Here is a 22,788-nt window from a genome sequence, read left to right as displayed (position 1 = left end):
ATATATATATATATATATATATATATATATATATATATATATGTTTGAGTTAGTTTGAGAGTTGCAGCGCTCATGTGTGCTATTTCTTTGGGTTTCCCTCAATGGTGAAACTACCCGTAGCTAGGAACAACAATGGAATCACTTTGGCATTTGCAAGTAATTTTGTCTTTTCATATATGCTTTGTTGTATGTGTAGAAGAAGCACGTTTGTTTTATTGAATTTGCAAACTATCAAAAGGATTTACTTACTATTATGTGTGTATATTACATTAGCAAGGGCATATCATTCATCCATGTACTAGCATCCTGATCACTTGTAACCCCTTCATACAATTTCATGCTTTAGCTAGTAATATGATATCTTTTAGGGAGATATGTTCCGTACCGAAAAAGAAATGGAATTTAATGTAGAAATACTAGTAGTACAAGGGTTGCCTTCTGAAGACTGACTTATTTAGAATTTGAGTATAAACATTAGGCAGAGAACTGAACTGGATCGTTCGAAGCAAATGTGAACAGGATTATGTTAGGGTATGGAGAATCTTGTGTCCTTTTTATTTGTTAATGGAGCTGCATAATTTGAATTATTAGTAGTTTTGTGCATGATGAATGATGGTGCAGGTGGACTTGTAATGATGTTTTTTTTTTATGAATTGAATACATCCTCGGACGTTTTTAACAAGAGCCACCGCTCTCTGATTAGGAGCTCCCATCGGTTCTGTCTGTGTGTTGGGAATTGATGTGAATGTTGTTGGTCGGATGAAATTGAAATGTAATACTGGTTTAAGTGTGGTAGACAAGAGAATAAATCATAAACCAGACCAAACCGGAAATTAAACTTCTCGGGTTAAGATTAATTGTAATTCCGAACCGGATAGAAGAAACTAAATGGACACAACATAATGATTTGGTTGATAATAAAACATGAAGAAACTAAGATCATCTCAACTACATCACCACCGTCAGACAACACAACACAAAGGTTCGGTTTGTCTCACATTAACTAAGACTACATGGAGTCGACAGTGAGAATCATCTCGGTCGGTTTGATGAGCTCAAAGGTGCAAACATCACCGACCTTTAAACCAAAATCTTTAACCAAACCAGGCCATCCACGAGAGAATCTTGACTGTATCTTAGAGACCACATACCATGACTTGTTCTGTTTTGGATCATGAAACTTGAACACCGTTTCCTCCTTTGGCATATGCATCTCCGCAAACATCTTTGGAACACCCTGGAACACATATCAAAAACGTTTTGATTAATTCAATCTTTACTCTTGGTCTTTTCCGTGCTTCTCTTACCAAGAAAGAACAGGACGTATAATTTCTTTTTGGTTGAGTGTAAACTCTGGAACAAGAGACGAAGTGCCAGAAGCTTCAGAGTCGTCGTCATAGTCAGTATCCACCTTCCTCTTTTTACACTTGTTTGATTTTTCAGCTTCTTTGACTTGCTTATTTCCCAAGTTAGCAAGCTCACGTTTCTGTTTCAGTCTTCCTCCTACTGGCAGTTTCTGAGCTTGACGCAGACAACGACTCTCTCCCTTGTTCTCTCTTGTTTCGACCTGATTCATCAAAAACAACAACACGGCAGCTAAAGTCTGTCTTCTTTCTCCATAAGAGCCTTACAAAAGCATGAGAAGAACTTACGAAGCAATGGTTGCAGGGTCTAAGCATCTCGACGCAATTTGTTTTGTAGATGCTTACGTTAAAACACATGTTACCCTTTGTGCGTGAACACGTGAGAAGCTCGTCATCACCTAAACCATTGTCGCGGTCCCATCCGTTTTGCTCCATGTAGTAGAAGAAGCTTTGGTATTTTGAGAGCATGAGCTTCCCCATGGCAACTTTAAGACTATCTTAAACGAGAACTCACTCGCTGAGATGCTTTTCAAGAAGTCTTGCCTTTAACGTCTTGTACTCGATATCCACTTGCTGCAGACATCTCACACATCTGTAAGGAACATCAGAGAGATAAACACACAAAAACTCAACCATCAAGTTCCCAAAAGAAAACCACTCAAGGTCGAGTTAAAGCCTCACCCTTCGTAGTTCTTAGCCTCACCAAAGTTCCTTGAAGTTAATAATACACAAGCCTTTAACCCTCTTGGCACCAACACTGCATAGTAGAAACAAAACAGAGCTTCATCAATCAACTCATGTTACCCACAAGCTTGACACAATCATCAAAGAAGAGAGAGAGAACCTCAGCCACAAAAACAAAACAAGCAAATGATCTAACTACAAACCCTCGAATCTAAGTTCGAAACATCACAATTTTCCGACCAGAGAGATTCGAACTTTATTCAATTTAACCATCGCTAGATTCAGTTTCCATCGATGATCTATCTATGTGCCCCGACCAAAAGACATGTGCTTGAAATGAAATGGGGTTTATGGGAAATGATGAATCAAACCTGTTGGTAGAGAGAAAGTCATGCAAGTCAAGCACTTTGGTCGCAGTGGAAGAACTAAATGGACTTACCTTGTCAATGATGATACAACAGGTTGGAGTAACCAGAAAGCTCCATGCTTTCAGCGTTTCTCTTGTTATTATATATGATTAGCCATAGGCTTTTGGTATGAACAAAAAAAAAATATAGCTCTCATCTTGATCAAGGACTTAGTCTTGAGCTCCAAGTGTACAGTAAGATAGACAAAGAGTGAACAAAAACCAACCAGCAGAGTTGCAGCCATTTGTGGTATCACCAAAAGAGTGAATATGAAATCCATGGAAGCCAGGAGACAGTCCTGACTTCTTTCCTGTTAGTCCCTGCAAAGTAAAACAAAACACAAATCAGATACAGAACAAAACATGTCTGAAGCCGATAAAAGGAGAAAAAGACGGATCACCGGAAGTGTCTTGTATGAATTTGAATACATCCTCGGACGTATAAGATCCACCGCTCTCAGATTAGGAGCTCCCATGTGATGTTTGATCGGATTAAATTGAAATGTGTTACTTACTGGTTTAAGTGTGGTCGAGTAGTGAATAAATCATAAACCGAATTAAACCGGAAATAAATTTGTCGGTTATCATAAATTATAATTCCGAACAGGAGTGAAGAAACAAATGAATACAGACAACCAATAACTTTTTTTTCGTTTGGTAATGTTATACGATACGATGGATGTCTATAACCGGTCCGGTCCATAACCGGCCCAACATCTAGACAGAGAGGCGGCACGCAGGAGAGAGAGAGGAGAGAGAGGCGGCTTAGTAAAAGAGAAATCCTAGTTTCTTTTTTTCTTGTATTTGTACAATTTCCATATTTATGTCTTTGTTTTTATCTTTTTGTAATTATCATATATAAGGGTACCTTATGATTGAGTAATAAGATGAAGAACTTACAGATTCCAATCCTTAAGTTTGCAACACGTTATCAGCACGAAACTCTAAATCCCTGAGCTAAGAAACCAAATCAAAAAGCCCATAAAACCCTAACCCTAGCCGCGACCCGACGAATCCTGATTCCCGATCGCGTCTCTTGCATCCCGATCCGAGGCGTTCCCGATCCGATAGCCTCAGCTCGCGATCCGTCTCAGCTCAGCACTCAGACGACCTCAGCCTCAGCTCGCATCCCGGACGGCCCGCGTTCCCGATCCGACGTTCGCGACTCGATAGGAGCGACTCGACCCATTCCAGCTCGCGTCTCCGATCAACTTCAATCCGCGCGTGTCCAGCTCGTAGTCAGCACGCATCCGACGATCAAGGTGTTCCCGATCAGCTCGTGTCCACGATCAGCTCGTGTCCAGCTCGCGGATAGCTCGCGTTCGTTCCTGTTCGTATTGCAGCTCGCGGTTCATCATTCTTGGTGGTCCGGTTTCAACAATCATGTAGGTTAAAAGGTAATTCGAAATCTAAGAACCTATGATAGAATTTGGATTGTTTGATAAAGAATGAAACCCTAAAATCTCAATCTTTATGATAAAAGCCATAGGATAATAGATCAAACCCTAATGAGTAAATCGAAGCTCAAAAGTTCGATACCCCAAACCCTAAATCGAGATTGATCTATTGATCAATTAAAATCAAAATCTTTGATGGTTTTGAATCTCAAAACAATCTCCTTTGATCTAAGATCAAAATCAAAACAAGCCTTGTATATCCATTGTCATCATTCGTTATTTTTCATTTTGTATTTATCGAATTTAATTTCACCCAAACATAAGTAAATTATTCTGTCTGATATTATGTATGCAAATTATAAGTTTGGCAGTAAAAATTAGAGTCTGAAACGTTAGTATAATTTGACATCTTATAAGTTTATATATTTAATGATACATTTTTCCCTTTTTGTAAGGGAATATCTTGGTGATGCACGGAGAATGTCTCGAAGGCGTACGTGTGCATCAGTGAGCATTTGTGGAAACACAGAGAGAATCTTAAATCAAGTACCGTGTCTTGTCTCTTTCACGCACGAACGTATATATGTTTGAGACTTTTGAGACAGTTAATTAGGACCCCACGTAAGTCAAAGTTTTCGTTAAATATCTTAATACGTAACTATTAGAATATTTCTTTTTGGTGTGCGAATCCTACATTTTAATTTGTAGAAACGGTACTCATTTATGTAATTCCATGGATTATACTTGTATCGCAAGCAAAAGACCATAACCAAACTCTCTCCCTACCAACTCAATCATCTTCGTAGCAACTCCGGTTCCAACACCAATCTCCCGTCCAGAATAAACCAATGCGGTTATCTCCACCAAAACACCAACCATAGCAGCCATAACAATGACCACCGTCACCGCAAAACCGGAGCAAATATCAGCACCCATGGAGAAACAATAAGAAACAGTCACCGTCCATGACGAGGCTGTCACTCATCAGACCAGAAAGCGGTCCAACCCCTGCCACGGCTGCTACGGTTGCAAACACAACCGAAGAACCAGTCGTTTTCTCTCCATCGGTTCTGGCTACATCTCTTCTTCTCCCTTCATAGAATTCCCCAGAGCAGTGGTCTCAAGTTAGGACTTGAGAGTTTTGTAGCATGGCTATAGTCTTGTAAACCCAAAACGTGATCCACAACCCACAAGGCTTACGGATTTGAACTTGACTAATATTACCGGATCTCAGCCAGAACCGAACACTATGAGCAGAATTAGTACGAAAAGATTGTAGACTGAACAAAATGACTCAAAACACCAAGACAGCCACTCAGGATTCATATGAAACTTTTGTTAATTTTTCCAAACCACAGATTGATAATACAAACATAGCTGACCAAGCATTCAATGAAAACTTGATAATATAAATATCATGTAAGAAAGAATTGTTTTCTTTCTTTTAGTAAATGAAAAAAAAAAAGAGGAATGATTTTGCTGAAGAGAGCTTAGCTGAAATTTGACTTAACGACTGGTGGAAGAGATTTGAGAAGAGAAGGTGATGGCCTGCGAAGAGTGTGATTGAGAAGGAGCATCAAAGTGAGAAGTGTTAAAGCTCCTGCTTGGTGTGCACTCCCTAGTGAAACGGGAACATAACTCAGAAGAGTTGATACACCTAATGTCACCTGCAACAACAAAAACCTCCTCAATGATTTTGATTCTAGTTAACACTAATATTCAAAGGTTTCTGAGGAGAAATATTGATTCACCTGAACAGCAGTCATGCCGACAGTACTTCCAATCAAAGCTTTAACAGCTGGATGTATATCTAGCTTCCTTGTGAACCACCACATTGTTCCGATAGCGAGTAGCGTTGTGGTTGCCAGAAGGCGATGATCAAGCTGAAATTAAGTAAAAGTTTCAGTCTCTTTTATAACTCTTGAAGCAAAGAAAAGCTTTCTTTCAATGGGTTGGTGTACCTGAACAGTTGCTGTATTCTCGAAGAAGTTGCGTATAAGTGGTTTCATCTCAAATATACCATCTGGGATCCATGTATCACCCATTTTCGGGAATGTGTTGAATGCACGACCCTACAAGTCACAAGCAAAGAGACATAAATAATCAAGAGTTCTTTATGTAACCAAGATCTAAGATTTTTTTAGTTAACTTACAGCATCATTTCCAGCAACAAAGGCTCCAGAGATGGCAGTGATACCAACAATGAAGCTTACAGGTAATGCAAGCTTCTTCACTTTAGCTGCTCCCCGAACCCAAGCCAACGACTCAGCCGGTGGTTCAGGCATAACAACAGAGAGAGCGGTCCAGAAAAGTCCACAATATATGGCGAAAGCTGAGGTTAAGTGAGCTGCAAGACGGTATGGGCTTACCCTCGGCTGAGAATACTCAGACGGCGGCTCCTACAGGGACCAAAGTGATTACTGGTTACACAACATTCAGAAGCCAAAAAAAAAAAGATGATCTTCTCTTCCACAAGCTTTTACCTCTAAGCCGCTCTTAACCATCCACCAGCCAATGAAACCTTGTCCAGCACCAAGTGCAAATAAACCAGAAAGCTGAACTCCAAGACGCAGAGTAATATACCCTTTACGGAGAAAATAAGAAAAAGGCAAAGCAAACATGATCCCTAACCCTCTTCCCCACATACGATGAGCATACTCCATCCAATATATGAACTTGAAATCCTCAAGATTCATCCCTTTGTTCACACTGCCAAAAACAAAACACTCAAAGATCAAGAGTTCGTTCTAAAGACAAGGAAATGAAAATGTTTACTGACCGTTTATACTCAGGTGACTGTTTATATTTCTCAAACTCCTTAGCCCAAGCTTCGTCTGACAATAATGAATGTATTAGCACATGTGACATACCGTTTAATAAATTTATGTTAAGGATTTTTAATATCGTGTGAAGTCTTATGAACTTCCACTGGTTGATAATGGACGTATTAACATCTTTCTGAAAGTTGACATCTTTCTGAAAGTTGGAGCCTTTTGACCCTACACACAATTCAGAATCTCGATCAATCCAAGTAATCTCAGCTGAAAATGTGATTGATCAAATAGAAGAAAGGAGATTACTTTGAGCAGAGATCGCAAGCCATTGAAGGAGTTTCCAGCTAGAGGAGAAGACGAAGCAGAGTTTACAGTAGTCGAAGATGTGACGTTACAAGTGAAAGCGCGATGAGACGAAGACGTGGATCCTCGAGCGATTCCATAAATCGATTCCTTGTTCCTCTTCAGTACAGATCCAACCGCACGAAACATTTCTCTCTCTCTCTCTCTCTCTAGGGTTTAAGCAAGGTTTTTGGTTCAGAGACGGCAAATGGATCTCCTTTCTGCAATTCTGACCCGGTCCGGATCTGTTCCGGGTTCAAGTTTTGCTGTTGTGGCCTCTTCCGTAGACACTAACAATTGTCGAACAAGAAAAACGAGACGGTGTTTGACGGCAAGCATAGAAACGGCACGGTGTTTAGAACGAAAACTGGAGAACTGTATGCATTGTTCCAATAGACTTTGGTATATCTTCGCTTGTGATTCAACACATTGTATTGTGTGGGTCTCTGTCCTTTTATCTTAACAAAAGGCGTTTTTAATAGTGTTTCTGAATGAACTTTTATGAAGAAACTATAGGACCAGAGTTCTTGAATTTTATTTTAGTTACCAACAATGACACAATATATAGACTTTAAAACAGAAAATAAGGAGAAAAAAATGTTCAAGTAGAAGGAGGAGCAGAGTTCTTGCGTATCTTGAGATATCCAAACTTGCCAGCTCCAGGAGATGAACCTTCAAACACATACGGCATAAACCCTGTTGCTTCCTTGTACTTCCTCTGAATCTGCTTAACCACATAAAACATATTATTAAACATCTTTAATATTTATCTATATTATAAAGTTCTAGCTCAATAATTATATATCAAAAGTTTTGATTATGTTGACCTCAAGAATCTGTTCACTGCTTCTCAAACTGCTCCTTCCAATAACACAGACCGTTCCGCCGCTACCACCTCCTGTAATCTTGGCCCCATAGAGTGTCCCGTTCTCGGTTTTGGAGTGCTTCAACTTCTCCATTTTCTGTACTAGTCTCACTAATCTGTCTGTACCATCAGAGCCAAGCCCACACGCGCTGTAGCTATTATGGCACTGCCAAGTACGCACACCGTTAATGACTCTATGGATCATAAGAGACAATTGTGAAAGCTGTGATTCACCTGGTACATAAGCTCCCCTAGACCAATGACCTGTTCTTCTGAAGGAGTTGCTGTCAACAGTGCTTTGAAAGCCTAAGAAAGAGATAAAAGACAAAATATATCATTCTTCTTCTGACAATTCAACAATAACAAAAGGTTTTGATTTATATATCACGGTTAGATTAACCACACCTGGACACGGAAGTTCTCATAGATTGGATGTTTAGTCGGCGCCATTATGTGGTAAGTACCCTTCCTGTCAATGGTTGTGACAGAATCACCATGATCACCATATGTTTCCATGAATTCTTCTCCTGTGATAGACTGTGGAAGCTTACTTGCGTATAGAGCTTGAAATCTACAACAAAAACAAAAGATATCATTATCCTAAATCCTATTCATAGGGTAAACACAAATTATGGATTTTGTCAGTAAGTACCTATGAGGTGAAAGGTTGCATAAGTAATCCAAAGAAGCATCGTACTCAACCAACTCCCAGCTCTCCTCTTCAGCCTCTCCTGAGTTTGTTTCAGAAGATGCAAAAGATCTTATCATTGTTTTGCCAATAAAAGCTCCTATCCTCACAGAACCATAGTCTGAACCACCAACACTGCAGAGAAGTAACTAATTGTGTTCAGAACAAAATGTTTAAGACTCAAATGAATAGTATACACAGCACCTGTGTCGTATTCCAGAATCGATCCCCCAGAACCGAACGTGAGAAGGTATTTCAACAAGTCCTAGTATCTCAGCAGGCTGCAGTGAGTAGAAATTAACACAGTTATTACTCGAAAAATCTCCGAGGTTTTTATGGGAATGAAGAGAGATGAGAAAAGTACCTGACAGATCATAGCAAGAAGCTTGTTAGCTTCTCCACAAGCAGAAGCCATTTGATCCATCACTCCACAAGGTGCTCCAACAACATAGTTCTCCACCTTTTGGCACAGCAAAGCCACGTCTCGCGGAGATATCTCAAGACCTGAAAAGATTCAGCTCAAGGCCTCAAAAACGAATGATCAACTACTCGTTAGTCGTTGTGGAGAATCTTGTACTAACCATGAGCAGCAGCTATAGCAGACATGGTAGCAACTTCAACTGATGCAGAGGAAGATACTCCTTTGCCTTCAGGAACCGTTGAAGAAACCTGAAAAAAACGTATTAAAAACTGAGTTAACACTGGTAGATACATTGCATACAGTTCATGAAACTCAGTACAGTTTTGTTACCAGTATGCTAATGCTATCTTCAAAACGAACGTTCATCTCTCTCATTAGTACCAGAATTGTACCAGCAACATATGCTGCCCACCTACAAAAAATGGACTCAATAAATATATATATATATATATATATTAAGTATCTGAGAAAAGATGAACCAACTTCTGAGATGGATCCTTGGAGAAGTAATGGTAGGCTTTCTCATAGGATATTGGTTTCCCATCTTCTTCCATAAAATCAGACAAGTCCATATCAAATGTTGGTCCTCTGTTGCTCAACTCTGATCCAAATGAAACCTGGAAGTTTCAGAAGTAAGGTTTAGAGAAAGGAAGGCAGTGTAGACTGTAGTGTCAGAATAAAACAGAACATACAATTTCAAGTATGGGAGTGTCTCTTGAATGATGTCTTGCTTCGGCGTGCTTCCATAGTTTCTGTTTGCTAGGATGATTCCTCTGGACAGCGGCATGGCAAGCCTCTCTCGTCGGCATCTAACCAATAACAATAGAAGAAAAACTCTGTTAAATATGAATAAAAGAGATGAATCTAAAATTGGTCTTGACGAAGAGGGAGTTAACCAGCAAGACAAGACTCCCAGAGTAATCAGCAATGCCTCCCATTACATCAAGTCTACCAGGTGCTCTCGCCACAACAATATCCTCCTGAATGGTCACACAAAAACTTCATTTTTGGCCCTCAAACACACACAAACTTCACTGAATCCAAATAATGGAAAACAAACAAACCTCCCAGTTGAAAAGTGCTGCTGCTGCTAAATGCTCCCTTTCTTGATGATGCCCTCCTATTTTAGCTAACGTCGCCAAACTATCCAAGAAACTGACTGTATCTATAAGGCCATGGTGATCTCCATGAAGAATCTCAAAGCCTTCTACAAATCTGTTAAATAAAGACACATAAGAGGTGAGTCAAAAGATTCCCAACTGAAAGATTCAGAGTCCACAAGGAAACACACTTGGAGGATTTTTGAGTCTGATCAATAAGAGGAGTCCCAGTTTCGTCTCCAGTGACTTGATACCATTCTGGAACTGAAAGATCTCTCCCTGGAGCTCTCTGTAGCTGGAAGCCTAGTATTATTGCATCCTGGAGTCTCCTTGCCCCGCTAATCTACATTATCAATGTTTCTATTAGGTAAGTACTTAACATGTTCTTGCTTGTATTACTCACATTGAGCTTAGAACGTTTCTTCCCCATAGCTGTGTCCTGCAGTATTTTAGCAGCCACCTGGATTCAGAAACGAGCAGGAGTGATGACATCATCAACAGGGGGAAAATGTCATGTACTATGAAAGAGTTTGCATGGTCTACCTCGCCACCATCAATGCCTCCGTCGTAACACGGTTTCAATGTAACAGCACGCTCGAGATAAGGCGCCCAGCATCCAGCAAGAAGATCTCTTCTGATCATTTCAACTCCTCCTTGGTAATACTTTCATACATGAAAAAAAAAAGAATTCTCAAGAGAAAGCAAAAACAACATATATGAAGATCAACTTTGTGTACATATATATGTATCTATGCTCTCTCACCTCAAGCATCTTTCTCAAGAATGGTTCTTCATTGAAGTAATCTCTTCGCACAAAAATGAAGGGTAACTTGCATGCAAGTGCTTCACTCACAGTTCCATATCCAATTTTTCCTGAAGTTGTTGGTCTTTTAGCATATGTTATGATGAAAGACTCATAGATTAAAAAAAAAAAAAAAGAGGAACCGATATGATACCGAGCATGCAGTCTGAAGCAGCAATCACATCAGGGGTATAAACATCTTTTGGAAGTCCTATGAAATTTGGAGGAAGCTCCTGCTTCGCAGAAGCGCCACAGACCTATATATATTGCAAGGAAACTTTCATATGTTATATTATATTAAAACTAATCAACCAGGAAAAGTAACATAAAACTCAGATATTAGTACCAGGCATATCCAACCAGCTGGGAGATATTCTTCCTTCAGTTTCCAACCAGTGGGCTGCAAATTTACATCAGCAATATAAGAAAACTTTGCATTTTGAGGTTGAAAAGCTATAGGAGAATATGCTTACTTGACCACCAAAGTTAAAGATGAGTAGTTTCACATTGTCTGGAACTCCAAGCTCTCTCCTAACCTGTAATAGAAAAATTGGTTAACTGAGACAAAGTCCATTACTAAGAAAACTGAAAGAAAGTGTTTTTAAGTCAAACCTCTTCTCTAGATTTATGCAATGGTCTGACAACAAGGGGAATATCAATGACATCATGGAAAGCAGGCACTGTATAAGATCATAAATAGGTTTGTTTTGGTATTATATCATAAACGAAAACTTTTATGGAAGTATGTGTTGCCTCCAAGTCTCCAACAAGAACTTACTAGGACAGTGTCCAGGGAGGCGAATCAGAAACTCGCAGTGCGAATAATCCTCAGCTATCTGCAGTAGTAATTACCATTTTAAAGCCGGTAGAATCAAGAAAGATGATATCTAATTAAGCTTACAATCAGTTGAGATTTTACCTGCCAAACAATGGATTGGTGATGATGTCCTGCTGCCATTACATATTCTGCATATATAAAGTCCCAACTGCAATAATCACAGTTTCACAAAAAAACACAACTTTCTCTGAGAATCTGAGATGTATGTAATGATATAAAATAGCACAGAACTTAAGTCATCTACTAGTAAATCTGGTCATACAACTTCACGGTACCTGAAGTTGGTAACGCAAACAGAGCGGATTCCGGCATTTGCTGCAGCACGGCAAGCGATGGGGACAACATCTGAGACCTGTTTTCACAATATTTTCTTTCTTCTGATAGTTTTGAAGCCACACTCACACTCAGAAATATAGAACATATGAATGCGTTTTGGAAGTACCACAAGGTTGGCTTTGATTGACTTTAACCACTCAACCTCTGTGGCTAAGATAGAGTCACGAGGTTCAACCGCAATCTCGCAATACTGACACAAAAAAAAAAAAAAAAAAAAAAAAAAAACAAGATTCGATGAAGCTAAAAAACTAAATTAGGAGAAGGAAGATACATCTGAATGGAAGAGACCTTCTCCAAGGAAGCACGACGATCCACTGTTAAAGCATCAGATTGTACAGATCCACTGTCCAATAGTACCTAATCATCACCTCCATTAATAACATTTGCTTAAAATAGAGTGGAGATCAATCTTCTGGATATGTATCAGAAAGTGAAACCCAGTTATATGAGAAAAGGGAAATACATTTCGGATAAAGAGATTTGGAGAGTGAATCTCAGTGGTGAAAACAAACTCTGGAGCAGCAGAGACAACATGAACTCGATGCCCAGAAGAGATCAGATGCCGAACCACCTACGTCAATTACATGAATAGAGAGATTCATTTAGAGGCTCTAAAATGTTTTGATCTCGTGCAAGAGTGAGAGATCTAACCTCAACGACCCGAGTGGCGTGGCCAAAGCCATGACCAGTAACGTAGTAGGCGAAAACCAAAGGAGACCGTGATGATTCTAACTCAGACATTGGAGCTGTTTGAAGCAGCGTGGGCATTGCAATACTGTATGTTAAATTGATGAATCTGTTACTTCTGATAATTTAAAAATAAAAGGTTTTTGTTGTTTAGCCGTAAACGGAGAGATCGAGGAGATGAGGAGATAAAGCGAAATGGATTTGGAGAGAGTAGTAACCGTTACATAAGCTAAATCTGGAGTCTACCGATCTATTCTAACCACCTATCTCTTCTATGTTCCCTCTTACGTGTTGCAGAGGAAAGCTGTACTCTCTCTCTCTCTCTCTCTTTACTAGCTTCCAAATTGTATTTTATTATCTTTATATTTTTAGAAACTTCAGAGATATTTTTTTTATATATTTACTATAATTAATAACTTTATTCCACACTAATTTATTGGTTAATTGATTTTACTGAATTTGGAAATTCAGTCAAAATCTTGTGTTAATCTCATTGATTTTCAAATCCTTATTAACATTCTCGGTTTTCAGTTATTAATTTTCAACTACTTACTAAAATCATGTGTCAAAATTGATCTGCAGTACCAAATTTTTTAACACATTAAACCATCACAAAAAAAAAAAAAAACAAATGCGACAAAGTAGTTTGGTGCAGTAGTTCTGAAGACCGATCAGCTCCTAACATTTAAATTTGAACATATATTAGGAAAGATTCATAAGATGGAAGACAAAGCAAAGGTTTCGTAATTTTGGACACAAACCATGAAACATGACAACGTTGTCGATAACTACACTAGATAAGAGTTGTAGACCACATATCAGATTCAGAGCTTAGAAAGCCTGACCTAGTACTGCCTCTGTCTTTTACCTGTAACGCCTGTGGATTGAACAGTCACAGTGCAGTCTCTCGCCCAATGTCCTGGTTTTCCGCATTTGTAACATTCTCCACCCGAGGAGGCAGGCTTTCCTTGCCCTGATGATTGAAACTGCTGATTACCAGACTGACCGGTGCAGTCTCTCGCCCAATGTCCTTGCTTCCCACATTTGTAACACTCTCCACCTGAAAAGGAGGGCTTCACTTGTTCTGATCCAGACTTCAGATTACCAGATTGAGCAGTGCAGTCTCTCGCCCAGTGCCCTTCCTTCCCGCATTTGTAACATTCTCCAGCTGCAGAGGAAGGCTTTGCCGGTCCCGTTTCATACGAGGGAATACCAGACTGAGCAGTGCAGTCTCTTGCCCAATGTCCTTCCTTCCCACACTTATAACAGGGTGTGCCACTGCCTGTCTTTGCAGTTTGATATCCTCTGTTATCTGATTCACTTAAGTTACTGCTTTTGGTAAAGCTAGGAGACTGGACTGCGTCATCATTGCACCATTTGAAGAAACCACAGGAGCCCTGAGATTTAGAGGAAGCCATGTTATATTACACAGATAATCAGAGCTAAGCAAGATACTACAAAGATGTTTCACTTAAACCAGTTGACCGGTTCTTGACACTAACTGTAAGACAAGAATCTACAAACTCGTTTTATCTTTGCTATACTAAGTTGTCACTCTTGTCTCCATCATCTAAACAGGAAAGAAGCTCCTTAGGTACCGTTTACAGCTTATTTAATAAACTAAATGCACCGAATTTTTAGGTATATGTGTTGCAAAATAAGTAAACTTGGTTATATGTATGCCAATGCAATGGCATAAAACAGAAAACAAGAGTCAGCAACTTAATCAGGGAGAGGGATATCATGAAGTTCTATCAGCAAGGACTCCAAACCAGAAAGCACAGAATGTACAACACTCTATAGCTATGTTGAATGTTGATGATAAGTAACAACAGGCATAGAAACTTAATATAACAAACCTCAAAAACAGGACAGCGATAGAACTGCCTGCCAATGTTTTCCCCAGTTTTAGCAGTGAGAACACGGGACATTCCAGCACCACATGGGCACTGGAGATCAGGGAAGTTGGATTCGTTAGTGTTCCCATAGCTACCTGGCTGAGTTCCGGAAGAGTGAACCGCATCACACCACTGGAAAAACCCACAACCTCCGTTTTCCTGGTAAAAAAAGGTAGCTTTGTATCAACCCCCACACTATTTTCTACAAATAAGCAAAAAAAAAAAAACAGTGTCTAATCCTATTCAATGAGAGATACTATTCTCGGCGGCATTTCATCGAACACCTAGGGGAGGGGAGCATAAATGATTAACATCAACGCATACCTCTCTATTAGGGCACTTGTAGAATTTTCGGCCTGGGTTCTTCTGCGTGTTCGACGTGAGAATCGAACACACACCATTTCCACATGGACAGTTCTTCTCCGGAAAATCCTGCTCCCCCGCCTCCGATCCATAACTTCCAGCCGGATTCGAATTCACGGAGGCGCCTTGAAAACCGCCGCGAGATTTGGAGGCGGGATTGAACGGATTCAGCTGCCATTGCTCGCTCTTGCTTCCCTTTAGAGCCGCCATGTAAGGTCCCTCCGGGACGGCAGCGACCTTACGGCGTTTCGCCGCCGCTTCTGCTTCCGCTTCGATAACGGCGAGTTCGAGAAGGAAATCATCAGATTCGTCGAGCTCTTCGACCTGAATCGTGCTTTTCTCCATTTCGTCTCTCTCTCTCTCTCTCGATCAACAAACACTCTTACTTGTTTCTTAGGGATTTTCCCGGGTTTTATAGTCTGCTTCCCTTTACAAATTTACAATGAAACACGCATAATAGCCCAAATATATATTAATGTTTTTGGACGAAAATGTCTCGGCCCAAGCCCATTTATTTCAGGCCGAAACTATCTAGTATCTTCGATAATCTCCGGTTAAATCAGCATTCTAAATTAGTAATGATATGTATCGGTTATTATCTTTTCTTTTTTTTTTCAAAATGTTCTGGGCACAAGTTAAATCTTCTCTGTAGCTGATGAAATTCGAGAATCGAGATGATGCAACCTCTCCAGCTTCAAGCTTCTGTTTTTTCTTGCCTCAACTGTACCGACAACACTGCTTCAACCTGAAACTCAAGGTCAGACTCAAGCTTCTTTTCAAGCTCCACATCAACATCGCACCACAAATTAACAATCTGTTGGATAGGTAGTGTGTTAAGGAAATTAACCTTTAGATTTAGCTCACCGGTTTTAGATGTTATTATTGTTGTGTTATCATCAAAATCTTTAGTTGCTTCTATTTGAATTTTGGAACAATGTATAGTTTGATTGCAATTTCTGTTTCAAAAAAATATACTTCCTCCATTTCAATATACTTGATTTCAATATACTTGATGTAAAGTTTTGTTTTTCATAGCAGATGAAGTTAACATAAATCTACGTAAATTTAACTTTATCAAAAACTCTGTAGCCAATAAATTTTTTATTATTTTTATTTATAATTAAATAAATTAATTTTATATTATAATTTAGTGATACTTTTGATAAAAAATAGTTATTCTTAGTATTTGTGCATTAGAGTAAAACATCAAGTAATAAAAAACAGAGGAAGTATTATACTATATAATTAGGGGTATACTCTCTGCGCAAGCGCGGAATCGGATAAGTTATTGATCGTTGTGTAGTTTTGTGTACGAGATTTTGTCGTTTATTTTTTTCCACTTTTGTTTTTCTGTGTTGTATATAATAGTGATGAACATAATATTTGGAAGTCACACAGTTTGATTAAGTTGATATAAGAATGACCGATGAATTCATATGCATTATTTTCTTAATGATTTGATCGACCATTAGCGTTATTAGCGCTTTCATGTTCAAAAGATAAAGTTTATGAAGTTGTTTAGTATTTACTTAGGTAGTTGTTAGTATATAAAACAAATAGTTTCAGTAATCAATGTACAAAGTATCCTTTAGTTTAGTAGTATAAATGTATAAATGTTGGTGTTTATATCACAGTAATCCGAGTTCGAACAACAGATTTGACATTTTTTCACATTTTTTAAAAGTGGGATTCACTTACCTGCTGACGTGTCGTATCAGGAGTGATGAAACTGGTTAATTATAATGTAGATTTTGGCTTTTAATATGTATATACTTTTCATTTATCATCCAAAATCACAAAATATATCATGGCAAAAAAACTTAGTTATGCATAGCCACGCAATGGTCACATCATTTTCATGGCTAAAAAGTCGTTACACACAAAATAAAAAATTTGTGTCATTTTCATAACTAATCATCCACGAAAATTATAGTGGCAAAACGTGGCTAGAATAGCCACAAAATATTCACGACAACCGTGTATAGTCACGAAGGTGTCATGGAAAATCAGGGTTTTTGGCCACGATACCCACAATTTAAAATAGATACGAACGTACATCAATGTTTTCGTGATTTTTCGTGGCTAAACCTACATATAGCCACCTGCATACAACCACAAAAATTGATCTATAGCCATGAAATAAATTGTGGCTATAGATGATTATTATACTAATGATAGTTTTAAATATACTAATATATATCTAATTAATTATTTTATTTGAAAGTGGAGCTTATGAAGTGAAAACCCATCAAAACATTTCATATGGATGTGCTTAGGTCCGGCTCGAAGTGAAGCGAAGAAGGATTGAGATTTATTTCCAAGAAAGCTTGTGCGTGAAAGGAATCTAATATTTCGATGATGTTTATAATTCAACGATATATAATATGAAATCCAACTAGATCGCGCTTATATATATAAAATATGGCACATATTCGTGGCGACTTAACAAAGTTATGAGCCATGCCTAGTTTACCAACTTTAACCATACGACGGTCTCACGGACACGCATGAAGACTAAATCGTAGTAGTTTCCTTTTGATCATTCCATTCATGCATAAGCTTATACGTAAACGCACACATCACCAATGCAATTTGTATACACTTTAGTGTTAAGTGTATATATAATCCAACGTTTAATTATTTATTATAATAGTTGTGTTTGCGTTTATTATTTAAAATATTATTATTAAAATACTATAATAGCTCAGTGTACCTCCGGATATAGATTGCTTCACATTTGTTTGTTGTTTTATTTGCTCCTTCTTATCCATTTCGCTCTTTGCTTGTTGTCAGCTTCTTCTCTTGTTGTATTGCGTTTTACAAAATTTGCCCGGTTTGAGAAGAAGAAGATGAATAGAGATAAAAAAAATTTAAAATGGATAGGGTTCATGTATTTTGTTACACAATTTCGGTAGTTAAATTCATCTGTTATCAGTTCTTATTTGTGTATTTTAATAGAGATGAGCTATATATAGTATTTAATCAACTTATATATTAATATTTTGAGTAAAAAAATTCAATATGTATATATAAATATATATTATAAAGGAAATGTTTATAACGTATATATATATGTGAATCGAATCATCTAATCAATAAATAATTAACAAAATTTAGCTGAGAACGGACTACGAATAAATAACGACTCCTTGCAAGAATTAAGGCCACACCACCAGCTTTTCAAGTCTTCAAAGCATTCCTTTACAAAACATCTATCTTTCTTCATAGTATCGACATGGCTTGCGAAAACAACCTCGTTGTAAAGCAAATTATCGACTTATACAGCCAAATCTCAAACCTAGAGAGTTTAAAACCATCCAAGAGTGTCGACACTTTGTTCGGACAACTCGTATCCACGTGCTTACCAACGGACACAGACATCGATGTCACAAAAATACACGATGATAAAGTCAAAGACATGAGGTCTCATCTCATCAAGCTTTGTGGTGAAGCCGAAGGATATTTGGAGCAACACTTTTCCACAATCATAGGCTCTTTTGAAGACAACCCACTTAACCATTTACACATGTTTCCTTACTACAACAACTATCTCAAACTAAGCGAACTCGAGTTCGATCTCCTATCTCAACACATAAGCCATGTCCCTACCAAAATCGCTTTTATCGGCTCGGGTCCGATGCCACTTACATCCATCGTCTTGGCCAAGTTTCACCTTCCCAACACAACGATCCACAACTTCGACATCGACTCACAGGCTAACACACTCGCGTCAAGCCTCGTTTCTCGCGACCCTGACCTCTCTAAACGCATGATCTTTCACACGACTGATGTGTTAAATGCTAAGAAAGGGTTAGACCAGTACGATGTCGTTTTCTTGGCTGCTCTTGTTGGAATGGATAAAGAGTCAAAAGTCAAAGCTATTGAGCATTTGGAGAAGCATATGGCTCCTGGAGCTGTGCTGATGCTAAGGAGTGCTCATGGACTTAGAGCTTTCTTGTATCCAATCGTTGACTCTTGTGATCTTAAAGGGTTTGAAGTGTTGACCATTTATCATCCGTCCGATGATGTGGTCAACTCGGTGGTGATCGCACGTAAGCTCGGTGGCTCGAGTGAAGCTCGTAACAGCGAGATTGGACGGTGTGTAGTTATGTCCTGTAATTGCTCGAAGATCCACGGCATTATGAACAGTCGTGGTATGATGAAGAATATGATCGAGGAGTTTAGTACCGTTGAGTAAACAAACACACGACTCTTTTCTTGAGGTATGTGTTTATGTTTTGCTCTTTTCAGTTTTGTGTTAATGTGTTTGTGATGTGTGTGATATGTTTGTAAGTACAATAAGTTTTTGAATTTTGTTAGTTATTTGGTGTTCATGAGTTTGAAGAACACCAAGCCCTTATTGTATGAGCTTTTAGTTATTAAAATCAATAAAAAAATAAATTTGAGAACCCGCATAAAAATAAAATCATTATGGCTTCATTGGTGATTGAAATTATTGTGCTAAAAAATAAAATAATTTTTTGATGGTAACTATATAATCAAACATACTATATACTCATTCTGTTCCAAAAAAATCTATCTTTTAAAACAATTCGTTTAAAAAAATACATCTTTTAAATTTTCAATACATTTATTAATGGAAAATTGTAAACTTCAAAAAATACAATGGTGTTTATTTAAATCTTATTGATTAAAAGTTGCAGGGAATATTTAATTATGAAAAACAATGTATTAGTAATTAAAATTTTATATATATTTTTTTAATAATTGTGAAAAAATTAAAACATACATATTTTTAAAACAGAGAGAATAGTATTTTTAAATGAATATATAACGATCCAGATTTTAACATCCAGATAATTTTCACTTCAGATTAATTTTAGAAATCATCAACAGTTTTGAGAAAATACAAGAGACAAACATTGATTAATGTGTTTTCTATTAACTTTTAGTAAACAATCTTGAACATTATTAATGAAGATGATTAACTCAGAAGTCAGAATCCGCTACAATTTCATTATTAGAGGCTGATCTAAAATATAAGAATTTGAACATGTATTTTGTCTAAATTATATTATTTTTAAAATGTATTTTGTAATGTATAATTTGGTTACAATTTTGGCTTCAAACAAAAAATATAAATATATATAATTTTGTTTGGGAAATGGAGAAATTACATGTTTACCACTTTCATGCTACCATTTTTCATTTTTACCACCACTAAACGGACATTTTCAAAAATACTTTTTTTTCATTAAGTGACAGAAGACTCTTATGCCCTTGCTCTTTATATATATAATAAATAAATATTTAAATAAATAAAAATCTAAAAAATAAAAAATAAATTTTTAATTTTTTTCGAATTATACTATTTCGAAATTCAAACCCTAAACCCTAAAACTCAACTCTAAACCCTAAACCCTAAAACTCAACTCTAAACCCTAAACCATCAATCTTAAACCCTATTTTTTTTCTTGAAATACAAACCCTAAACCCTAAACCCTAAACCATCAATCCAAAACCCTTTTTTTTAAATACGAACCCTAAACCATGAAACATCAACTCTAAACCCTAAACCCCGAAACATCAATTCTAAACCATCAATATATAGGAAGAGAAAGACATGAGTAGTTGAGTATGATGAAAAGGCCGTAGTAATACTAGTTACCCGAATAACTTAATAGTATACTAGTTATACTAGTTATCCGGGTAACTTTGGAAGAAGAAGAAGAGAAGCCTTATTCCCTTAGCTAAGGCATCAGTCCGTTGCAAGGGAAGAGGAGGCGCGTGTGACAGGCTGGAGAAGAGTTGGATAAAGCAAAAGGAGCTTTATGCACAAGGAAGAAGCTCATTGGATGGTTTGAATTAAAGCAAACCTTATCTCTTGTATAGTGCTACTTTATGAAACCTTCATCCTATTGTTGCCACCTCATATATATTGTAAACTCTGATCAGATTATTAATTAAGAAGTATGAGATTATCTCTCTAGACTCTCTCTCTTGTTCATGATGATTCTTAAATACTCTTAAACATGATTACTACCTAATCTCTCTACAAATCTCCCATTAACCTTCTCTAATCTACCTTTAATCTCTCAATACCTACTCTATTCTCTAAAATCATATGGTATCAGAGCCAGGTTGGCTTTGGTATTGAGAAACCTCGTTCCATTTCTTTCTTTCTCTGGCTCTTGTGTCCTTGTGTTCTTGCTCTTGTGTTCTTGAGGGTTCCGTGAAGCTGTGTGATTAAGTTGAGTCTTGTGGTGCTGTGCTTTGAGTTCGTGTGTTGTTGAAGTCTGGTATTGTGTGTTCTTCAGCTGAGTTGCAAGTTTGAAGCTTTCTGGTAATTTCTGGTTCAAGCAAGAGAAGATGGAAGGAAACAACTTCAGCAAGCTAGTTATTGTCCCGGTTGCGTTGAATGGTGGTTCAAACTACCTCTTGTGGTCTAGATTGGTTAAGACTGCCATTGGAAGGCTAGGGCTGTGGAGCCACATCACTGATGATGGTCTGAAGCCAGTGGCCAAAGAAACTGAAGAAGGTGAAGAGGAAAATACTCTCACCAAAGCTGAAGCCAAGAAGTGGGTACAAGAAGACTTGATGGTGCTCTCCGTGCTGCAAGGATATCTTGATGTTCCTCTTCTTAAAGCTTACAGCTACTTTGAGACTCCCAAACACTTGTGGGAGACCCTCTCAAAGACGTTTGGAAACGTCTCCAACATCAGCCGTGTGTTTGAACTGAAGAGAGTCATTAACTCTATGAAGCGAGATGGAGGAGAGCTCACCAAACACATGGGACAGTTTGGATCATTATGGTCTGTACTTGAAAGTCTAAGACCTAACACCACTGATAAAGCAGCTCTTATGGAAAGAAGAGAACAAGATCAAGTGTTTGGGTTGTTGATTAAGCTAAGCACAACACTGAATGGTAGAGGCTTCAGGAAGTCCGAGCTTGATCACACTCTCTTTACTCTCAATACTCCATCAGGTATTATTGTTTTGCTTGTGTATGTGGATGACATCATCATCATCATAACAAGCTGAAGGAATGCAAGCAAACAAGGCTGCATACAGAGGCTCAGGAAGGAAGTATGAAAAGTATGAGGGAGGTTGTGAGCATTGCAAGAGGACCGGTCACAAGAAGAGTGAGTGTTGGATCCTACATCCTCACCTCAGGCCACGCGGGGTCAACAAGGATAGGGAAGAAAAGGCTCATCTTTCTCCTGAAGCAAATGGTGCTGGTTCATCCGGAGCTAGCTCAGGCGCTAAGGTGGGTGAAAGTGAAGGTAGAGCCTTGGCATCTCATCAACTAATTGGAAAGGGTATGGATCAGGAGGTATTTAAGAGAGCTGACTTTGAAGCCTTCTTCAAAGCTCTTAAGGAGTTTGGTAACACTCTCGGAAACACACTTGGATACTCATATGTTGCTCATACATTGCCTAGTACTACTGATAAGTTACTAGACATTTTTAAAAGCTCTTACACTACTGCTAGTAATCCTAGTAATACTGATAAGTTACTAGACATGTTTAAAAGCGCCTACACTATTGCTAGTGAGCCTAGTAATACTGATAAGTTACTAGACATGTTTAAAAGCGCCTACACTATTGCTAGTGAGCCTAGTAATACTGATAAGTTACTAGACATGTTTAAAAGCGCCTACACTATTGCTAGTGAGCCTAGTAATACTGATAAGTTACTAGACATGTTTAAAAGCGCCTACACTATTGCTAGTGAGCCTAGTAATACTGATAAGTTACTAGACATGTTTAAAAGCGCCTACACTATTGCTAGTGAGCCTAGTAATACTGATAAGTTACTAGACATGTTTAAAAGCGCCTACACTACTGCTAGTGAGCCTAGTA

General features: G+C 38.1%; 6 protein-coding genes across 8 annotated transcripts in view; 2 read left to right on the top strand and 4 right to left on the bottom strand.

The window, feature by feature from the left end:
- LOC106318056 (F-box protein At1g11270-like) overlaps positions 1-375 on the top strand; it is a 7,403-nt gene extending 7,028 nt beyond the window's left edge. Inside the window, exon 3 of the mRNA XM_013755904.1 lies at positions 92-375. Coding sequence (XP_013611358.1) covers positions 92-302 — 211 coding nt within the window. The 3' untranslated portion in view covers positions 303-375. The remainder of the gene's footprint in view (positions 1-91) is intronic.
- A 454-nt stretch (positions 376-829) lies between these two features.
- On the bottom strand, positions 830-2,917 carry LOC106318057 (B3 domain-containing protein At5g18000-like). 2 transcript variants are annotated; one of them, XM_013755906.1, is made up of 6 exons: positions 2,856-2,916; positions 2,046-2,775; positions 1,653-1,956; positions 1,416-1,567; positions 1,308-1,351; positions 830-1,237 (listed from the first exon to the last, which is right to left on the bottom strand). In XM_013755906.1, exons 3-6 carry the CDS (start codon positions 1,842-1,844, stop codon positions 1,173-1,175), a joined length of 453 nt encoding a protein of 150 aa, XP_013611360.1. In that variant the 5' UTR covers positions 1,845-1,956; positions 2,046-2,775; positions 2,856-2,916; the 3' UTR covers positions 830-1,172. The 2 variants fall into 2 exon arrangements, with proteins under 2 accessions (XP_013611360.1, XP_013611359.1); XM_013755905.1 differs by having other exon boundaries at positions 1,308-1,567; positions 2,856-2,917.
- Positions 2,918-5,168: 2,251 nt separating this feature from the next.
- On the bottom strand, positions 5,169-7,243 carry LOC106314973 (cytochrome c oxidase assembly protein COX15-like). The gene is made up of 8 exons (XM_013752764.1): positions 6,932-7,243; positions 6,804-6,850; positions 6,631-6,765; positions 6,335-6,560; positions 6,005-6,250; positions 5,813-5,923; positions 5,603-5,734; positions 5,169-5,518 (listed from the first exon to the last, which is right to left on the bottom strand). The coding sequence occupies exons 1-8, from the start codon at positions 7,115-7,117 to the stop codon at positions 5,342-5,344; spliced, it is 1,260 nt and encodes a 419-aa protein (XP_013608218.1). The 5' UTR covers positions 7,118-7,243; the 3' UTR covers positions 5,169-5,341.
- A 194-nt stretch (positions 7,244-7,437) lies between these two features.
- On the bottom strand, positions 7,438-13,027 carry LOC106318055 (L-arabinokinase). 2 transcript variants are annotated; one of them, XM_013755901.1, is made up of 29 exons: positions 12,929-13,027; positions 12,669-12,792; positions 12,481-12,588; positions 12,306-12,374; positions 12,124-12,207; positions 11,957-12,033; positions 11,763-11,829; positions 11,622-11,679; positions 11,456-11,523; positions 11,317-11,379; positions 11,190-11,243; positions 10,998-11,100; positions 10,805-10,914; positions 10,585-10,704; positions 10,445-10,501; positions 10,233-10,384; positions 10,006-10,156; positions 9,838-9,921; positions 9,634-9,750; positions 9,425-9,558; positions 9,272-9,353; positions 9,102-9,189; positions 8,885-9,024; positions 8,725-8,801; positions 8,485-8,655; positions 8,238-8,403; positions 8,067-8,138; positions 7,795-7,998; positions 7,438-7,691 (listed from the first exon to the last, which is right to left on the bottom strand). In XM_013755901.1, the coding sequence occupies exons 2-29, from the start codon at positions 12,783-12,785 to the stop codon at positions 7,569-7,571; spliced, it is 2,916 nt and encodes a 971-aa protein (XP_013611355.1). In that variant the 5' UTR covers positions 12,786-12,792; positions 12,929-13,027; the 3' UTR covers positions 7,438-7,568. The 2 variants fall into 2 exon arrangements, with proteins under 2 accessions (XP_013611355.1, XP_013611356.1); XM_013755902.1 differs by having other exon boundaries at positions 12,923-13,006.
- Positions 13,028-13,383: 356 nt separating this feature from the next.
- LOC106313807 (DNA-binding protein HEXBP) lies at positions 13,384-15,354 on the bottom strand. Its single transcript, XM_013751720.1, has 3 exons — positions 14,927-15,354; positions 14,564-14,761; positions 13,384-14,101 (listed from the first exon to the last, which is right to left on the bottom strand). The coding sequence occupies exons 1-3, from the start codon at positions 15,308-15,310 to the stop codon at positions 13,550-13,552; spliced, it is 1,134 nt and encodes a 377-aa protein (XP_013607174.1). The 5' UTR covers positions 15,311-15,354; the 3' UTR covers positions 13,384-13,549.
- Positions 15,355-18,022: 2,668 nt separating this feature from the next.
- Positions 18,023-19,369, top strand: LOC106316021 (nicotianamine synthase 2-like). Its single transcript, XM_013753883.1, has one exon. It carries the CDS (start codon positions 18,201-18,203, stop codon positions 19,161-19,163), a length of 963 nt encoding a protein of 320 aa, XP_013609337.1. The 5' UTR covers positions 18,023-18,200; the 3' UTR covers positions 19,164-19,369.
- Positions 19,370-22,788: the final 3,419 nt, after the last annotated feature.

The sequence above is a fragment of the Brassica oleracea genome, chromosome C9 (genome assembly GCF_000695525.1).
Source record: "Brassica oleracea var. oleracea cultivar TO1000 chromosome C9, BOL, whole genome shotgun sequence".
Taxonomy (NCBI): Eukaryota; Viridiplantae; Streptophyta; class Magnoliopsida; order Brassicales; family Brassicaceae; genus Brassica; species Brassica oleracea.
Note: the sequence above shows the minus strand (reverse complement) of the source record. Positions and strands in the feature narration are given on the sequence as shown.

Bases quoted from the DNA above. Each gene is read 5' to 3' on its own strand.
- LOC106318057 (XM_013755905.1), bottom strand. From the start codon at position 1,844: ATGGGGAAGCTCATGCTCTCAAAATACCAAAGCTTCTTCTACTACATG. The intron at 1,568-1,652 runs GTAAGTTCTTCT...TTGATGAATCAG, and splicing joins GACCCTGCAACCATTGCTTC to GTCGAAACAAGAGAGAACAA. The intron at 1,238-1,307 runs GTAAGAGAAGCA...TATGTGTTCCAG, and splicing joins ATACGTCCTGTTCTTTCTTG to GGTGTTCCAAAGATGTTTGC.
- LOC106314973 (XM_013752764.1), bottom strand. From the start codon at position 7,117: ATGTTTCGTGCGGTTGGATCTGTACTGAAGAGGAACAAGGAATCGATT. The intron at 5,735-5,812 runs GTACACCAACCC...ACTTAATTTCAG, and splicing joins AGAATACAGCAACTGTTCAG to CTTGATCATCGCCTTCTGGC. The intron at 5,519-5,602 runs GTGAATCAATAT...TTGTTGTTGCAG, and splicing joins TCGGCATGACTGCTGTTCAG to GTGACATTAGGTGTATCAAC.
- LOC106318055 (XM_013755901.1), bottom strand. From the start codon at position 12,785: ATGCCCACGCTGCTTCAAACAGCTCCAATGTCTGAGTTAGAATCATCA. The intron at 11,524-11,621 runs GTAAGTTCTTGT...GATCTTATACAG, and splicing joins CCTCCCTGGACACTGTCCTA to TGCCTGCTTTCCATGATGTC. The intron at 10,385-10,444 runs GTGAGTAATACA...TTGATAATGTAG, and splicing joins AGAAACGTTCTAAGCTCAAT to ATTAGCGGGGCAAGGAGACT.
- LOC106313807 (XM_013751720.1), bottom strand. From the start codon at position 15,310: ATGGAGAAAAGCACGATTCAGGTCGAAGAGCTCGACGAATCTGATGAT. The intron at 14,762-14,926 runs GTATGCGTTGAT...TTTTTTTACCAG, and splicing joins ACAAGTGCCCTAATAGAGAG to GAAAACGGAGGTTGTGGGTT. The intron at 14,102-14,563 runs GTTTGTTATATT...TCTAAATCTCAG, and splicing joins ATCGCTGTCCTGTTTTTGAG to GGCTCCTGTGGTTTCTTCAA.
- LOC106316021 (XM_013753883.1), top strand. From the start codon at position 18,201: ATGGCTTGCGAAAACAACCTCGTTGTAAAGCAAATTATCGACTTATAC.